General features: G+C 43.1%; 1 protein-coding gene across 1 annotated transcript; it reads left to right on the forward strand.

Annotated features, from left to right (window-relative positions):
* Nucleotides 1-3,707: 3,707 nt before the first annotated feature.
* Nucleotides 3,708-6,096, forward strand: FOXG_08728 (uncharacterized protein). Its single transcript, XM_018387752.1, has 4 exons — nt 3,708-3,880; nt 3,933-5,077; nt 5,127-5,913; nt 5,964-6,096. Exons 1-4 carry the CDS (start codon nt 3,746-3,748, stop codon nt 6,006-6,008), a joined length of 2,112 nt encoding a protein of 703 aa, XP_018245659.1. The 5' UTR covers nt 3,708-3,745; the 3' UTR covers nt 6,009-6,096.
* The last annotated feature ends 77 nt before the right edge of the window (nt 6,097-6,173 follow it).

A 6,173-nucleotide genomic window follows, 5' to 3' on the forward strand; every position in this document is an offset into this window, starting at 1 on the left:
TTTCGTGTGCATGATATCCAGGATATCTGTCTGTGATTCGGGTGGTCTGGGTACCTCCTGAGGTCCCTTTCGGCTTGCATACGTTCCTCTGGAGTTGTGGGATCTTCTAATGCTTCTTTTGTGTAAGCTCGGATGTAGATGCTGTTATCTTGTTCTGTGACTGCTCGTTCTCTGGCGAGTTCTGTGTATTTCTGGTGTTTGCTGGTCTAAAAGCGTTGGTTGAATTTATCGTATTGCGGTATGATAGGGGTGTTCCAGATTATCTTCTCTTCCGTGTTCCAGAGTTTCCTGGCGTCGGATTCTCTTTGAACTCTATAAGATTCTAAGTAGTTGGGATTATTAATGTGTTGGTTTGGTCGTTGTGAGGTGGTTTTGATAGGAATGTTATTAATTTCCTGGTTAACCCTCTTGGTACTAAGTCCATTATCCGTGTTAGGGATAATTTCCTTTCCCTTTTTGACTATGAACATAGATTTTCCTTTGGCGGGGTATTGTGTTTCTGGTGCGGGTACTAGTACCTATTCGAGTTCGACTTCTGCATTTTATTTTGCTTTTACTCTCTGTTGTTTTAGTTATTTGCTTTCTTTTTTCCTGAATTCGGGGTCTTCTTGTCTTTTTGCATTATATGCTCTTTTCTTTTCCTTTTTCTCTTCTAGGCTTTGTGTGTAAACCGTTGCTACAAGGGCTGTGTGTCCTAGAACAGGTCGTTGTTCTGGTTTTATCTCAGGATAATATTTTTTAAGAGTTTCTTCCTTGTTAAGGAACAGGTCGTGTATGTAGATGTTAAGTCTGGGATTAGACATGTCGTATCCTGTCCTGGTTATGTTGATAGTTTTAATCGCTATCTGGGGTTCGTCGTTTTTTTTAACTATGTTGATTTTCTTTCCTTCTGGAACGGGTCTGTATTTTTGGTTAGTTTTGACAGGGTTCTTATATTCTCGTTTATAGTGTCCTTTCTTGCCACAGTTGTAGCAAGTGATTTTAGACTTGTCTCGTTTGGTCATTCCGATCTTTATGGGTCCTGCGTCTGTGCCATAGGACGTGTCATTTTGTCGCCTTCGTCCCTGATTGGCGTCGTAGCGGGGTTTGTTTCCTTGTTGTTCCTGATTGTTTCGGTTGTGACGAATTCTCTACTGAAATTGCATGTCGTTAATTTCGACAGCTCTACCTATGTAGTTAATTAATATTTTAGGTCTTGCTTCCTTGTAGAGTTCCGCTTGAACTGTTTCTTTGAGTCCGTCAAAGAAGAGTGATATAAGAGGTTCCTGATTCCAGTTTAACTTGGTGGCTAGCTGAAGGAATTCAGTTCCGTATTCTGATGCGGACTTGGTTTGTCGGAGTATTTTGATTTTTCTCTCTGCTTGGCTTTTCTCATTGACTGACCTAAATGCTTGTCGTATGGCTTTCTCGAATTCGGTGTAGTTGTTGTAGATTTGAAAGGTTCTGGGTGGCAGTTCGTCTTCGGGTGTAGTGGTTATTTCTTCCAACATGGGTTGGAACCACTGGGCGGCATTGCTCTTGAGGCGTCCCGAAGCGTATATGACCCTGTTGCTATCGTTTGCGAACTGATTCGGAAAGTAGCTTATATAGGCTTGGCATTGGGTGAGAAAGGTAGCTAATCTGGCGGGATTTCCGTCGAACGGTTTAGGTGCGTTAGGTTTGAGAATTTCTCCTATTTCTTTTCCGCTTGCGGCAGTGGCAGCAAGGTTATGTATTTCCTGAATAGCGTTCTGATGGTTAGTTGCCTGCTGGGCCTGCAATTCTGCTGCTTCGGTGAGAGCTTGTCTGAGATTGTCTATTTCGGTAGTCATGTCGGTTATCTGCTGCCGTAACTGGGCAATATCAGAGTCGGTGCTACTCTCAGAGTTGTTATCCATATCCTGATCGTTGTTAATAGGTGCTGGAGTAGCATGGGGTGCAGCGTATTGCTGGGCAGGGTTGACGTGGGCAGCCATTGCGTTCGTATTGCTCAGTGTTACGCGGTACAGTCTGAACAAGAGCTATCAACGTGTGACGGTTGGGTTTCTAACTATGGTAAACTAAGCCGTGCTAGGTTTATTGTTGGCAGATTGCGTAGGGCGTGTAACTGAGCTTGTCGAAGTGTCACGTCTCTTAATAGTAGATTTAATGCGTGTTAGGCTTGATCAATGTAAAGAAGTTTTATTGATAGCTAATAAACTAAGATCTATGAAAGTGCAAATGAATGTGTTCTATATACTGGAGGTGATGGTATGGGAGCGACACGACTTGAGGTCGTCGTCGGTCCTGGAACGACGCGGTCCTGGAGCGCCGTCGGTCCTATCTTTGTCGGTCCTGTTCTGGTTGGTTGTTGAGGTGGAGATTATTGTGGGGTACACGTGACGTAACCGCTGGGATCGTAACACCTAAGAAGGCAGAAAAGCTATAATAATAAGAAGAGGTTATTTATAAAGATATAATATATCTAAGGAAGTAGCCTTTTTACTAGGTAAACTATAATACTCTATATATTACTAAGAGGGATCTTAGTCTATAGCTTTCTTTTCTTACTTACTAGCTTTAGTATAGGTAAATTTATAATAATAGTAGTATATAGTAATAACTTTATATGCTAAAGCCACTAAAGAAAGAAGCCCTATTAGGCAATAACTTAGACTTTAAAGCCTACCAGGGTAGGCTTTCCCTTAATAAGTATTATCTCTTTTAATCTTCCTATAAATAGCATTATATACTTATTTATAGTCAGATTAGTCCCTAAAAGATAGAGCTTAGTTAATACCTTCTATATAAGTTTAAATTACTCTTTAGCTGCTTAGAAGGTCTTTAGAAGATTACTCTTATCCCTTATATTAATCTTAATATAATTAAAAGTATAAAAATACTAGCTAATTAGTTAAAACCTCTATAAGGGTATAAACTTAATAATTAGCCAACCCGATCACAGCGATTATCGTGTAACGGTTGCACAAGCCGTTAAACCACAGGGCAAAAGATCGGGCCATAATCGCTATGCAAGCAATCATGGGTGTGCTACAGCTGCCTTATAGAAGCCTTACAGCGCTGTTACGGGCACGAATCGTAACATTAATCTCCTAAGAAAGGTGCCTTCTAATAATCCTTTATTAAGATTTTCTTATAAATTCCTAGGTAAATAATAACTCTAAGCTATATATAAGCTATTACAGAAGAGAGGCCTTCCTACTTAAGGATATATAAGTATTTAAAAAGAGAGGTATTCTAATTATTAATAATGCTATTTTTAATAAGATAAGAGACCTAGCTATTAGTATATTTAATCTATAACTATATAAGGGAAATAGGTATAAAAAGCTAAAATAATTAAAGGGGTTCTTAAGGCAGAGGGTTAATCTTAAAATTATAATATTCGAGGTTAAAAGGTTAAAAATCCTAACTGCAGCCCTCTTTAGGCAGAAAATTAGGCATAGTGGTAGGGTTACTTAAAGGGGGGGGTCTTAAAGCTGTAATTATCTAAGCTATCTTATATCTTTGAAGAGCTTATCGTTTTAATTGCAATAGGCTAGGGGCTATTTATATAAGGTTTTTGATGAATTTGGTGGTGAAAAATCACCTAGCTGTCTGATGAGAACCTTACGTACCCCGCAGGTACTAGCGTGGTTAGTCAGCTAAGTGGGGCGAGTGACCCCTTGGTAGTCTTGTGCCAGCTAAAGAGATAATATCCGAGCTCCCCGCACTCTCCTCCTCCACATCTCGGATTCCCCCCCTTCAACCTCGGAAACCCACCAAAATGACTACCCCAGTAACAACAACACCATTGTCCGAAGCATCAACGGCCACAAATCCAGTGAATCGGTCAAAACGTGTGTTACCTTTATCGCCAGATACAACCCGCGAGTCCGAGAATCGTCGGAAAGCGTCCAAGGTGAGTTGTTTTGCAGAAAACGGATTTATGTACATTTTCTCACAAGAAGTAGGTTAGCCGAGCTTGTGATCACTGTAAACTCAAGAAGCTCAAATGCTCTGGAACTCTTCCCTGCGAAGGTTGTGTGAAAAGACGTCTGGACTGCCAATATGACTCGCTTTATCGAAGAGGAAGGCCACCGACGCCGCCTACCGTCGGACCACAACGAGGATCTATGAGTTCTGCACCTCCTGATACCAATCCTGAACAAACGAGTTCAAGGTCCACGTCACAAGGTGATTCTGGCCTTGAGACGGCAGAGATTGAGGGTCAATTCTTTGACCCTACGTCGAATCTGACTTTTGTACATCGTGCGTGGAAGAGATTGGCGCAGCAGACGCAGCAAACGGAGTCGAGATCTGGAGTCTTGACGGGCGCGGAGAATTTACAGCCTCTTATGTCTGCTGGTGATAAACCCTTTACGACGAGGGGTGATTCGAGCTTGATGTTTGTCAGTCAGCCAGAGGCCTTTGAGCTGTTCAACTACTATTTTGAGAACTGTGTCGTCACATACCGTGTTCTGAACAGACAATACTGTCAAGCTTGGCTTGAAGCTGTTATCAACAATGTTCACAATGGACAGCCTCTGGACACAGGTATCGGTCATGCGAAAGCTGCAATTGTGGTCAATATTCTTGCAATTGCGAGTTTTCGACAACACAGAATCTCGGAACAGGCCTCACTACCAGGCGGATTGTCCATAATGTCGCAGCAGAGCGAACAATACTTTCTCCAAGCATCTGAGCTCACTGCCCAAGAAACCGGACTACCTCGACTAGAGTCTGCACAAGCTCGTGTGTTGCAGGTTCTTTATCTCCTTCAGACATCTCGCATGAACCAGGCTTGGTATGTCTTCGGCAATACAGTGCCCATCGTCACGGCGCTGGGCCTGCATCGAAAGTCGACGCAATATCGAAATGGAGGTCGACAGCCTGCGGATTACATCATATCTGAGTGTCGGAAGAGAACGTTCTGGGTTCTTTATACCATCGATAAGTATCTGGCTGTTGTGTTCGGTAGACCGAGATTTTATCACGACAATGATGTCGACCAGGAGTTCCCTGACAGGGTCAACGATGAGGACATGACACCGCAAGGGCCGTCACCACTGGAGCCCGCCATGGACTGCCATGTTGACTCATTGCTATTTCACGCTAGGTAAGAGAGACCTCACAGGCCGTCTTTACCATCACTTACAGCTTATTAGGATTGCAATAATTATCGAAAATGTATCACGGCAAGTCTACTCACTTAAAAAGATGCCATCCGAAGAACGCCTCGCCGCAGCACAAGGCTTCATCCAACAACTTCACGAATGGCGTCAAGCTCTCCCGCCCCATCTCGGCACAGTTCGTCCCTCGAGCCTAATACCGATCTTCTCTCGACAAGCCACTGCTCTAAAGCTTGCGTACTGCCACGCTGTAATGCATACGACTCGACCGTTCCTTCTTGATCACTCAGAAGATTGCAGTCCTGCGTTACAAGCATGCGTGACTCAGTGTATAAGCGCAGCGAAACTCGCACTAGAAATCGTCGATGGCATGTTTTCTGAGAAATCAGTCTTATTCCATGCCTTATGGTGGATGCCATACGTAACCTTCTGCGCATTAGCAGTTGTTTATGTATGGGATATTCAACAAAGAAGCAACACCACCGCTGATCCTGGCAACGCACTGCTTTTCGACCTCGCAGAGAAATGTCAGAATCATCTGGCGAGAACTATTGCTGCTGAGTCCGCAAGTCGAAGATACAGCATCATCATTGAGGAACTACGACAAGAAGCAAGACAAGGACCACAGCATGCTGCAAGGCCATCGCAGACAATTCAATGTCAGCAGGAGTCACTCATTTCGAGTGAACATGAGTCGGGGACGAGTATAGATGAATTGGGTTCCATGTTTGATGATCAGGATGAAACGAGTTCGGGATTGCAGTCTATTATGAATCCACTGAGTCAGTGGCAGCCGACTGACTGGTTGGATCTTGACTCTTCGGTATGTATGAGATATGAACTTGCTGTGTGCAGGGCTAATGATCTTGATAGGCTTTCACTTTCTTCTCTCAGCTTGAAGACTCAATGCTTTACTAGCTTTACTAGTAATACACAAGTAAACTTCCCAGTTGATGCGAACGTATCTCTTAGATTGCATGAAGATGAAGTTGTATGAGAAAGGCTGTTTATACTATCTTGAAACAACCGTTCTCCCAGTGATAGCCTGGCCACTGACTTGGATATACAGGAATTCCAAGTTGG

The sequence above is a fragment of the Fusarium oxysporum genome, chromosome 2 (genome assembly GCF_000149955.1).
Source record: "Fusarium oxysporum f. sp. lycopersici 4287 chromosome 2, whole genome shotgun sequence".
NCBI lineage: Eukaryota > Fungi > Ascomycota > Sordariomycetes > Hypocreales > Nectriaceae > Fusarium > Fusarium oxysporum.

Excerpts from the sequence above, each read along its gene's own strand:
- FOXG_08728 (XM_018387752.1), top strand. The coding sequence starts at position 3,746 with ATGACTACCCCAGTAACAACAACACCATTGTCCGAAGCATCAACGGCC. Across the intron at positions 5,078-5,126 it reads TCATTGCTATTTCACGCTAG|GATTGCAATAATTATCGAAA; the intron begins GTAAGAGAGACC and ends ACAGCTTATTAG. Across the intron at positions 5,914-5,963 it reads GGTTGGATCTTGACTCTTCG|GCTTTCACTTTCTTCTCTCA; the intron begins GTATGTATGAGA and ends TGATCTTGATAG.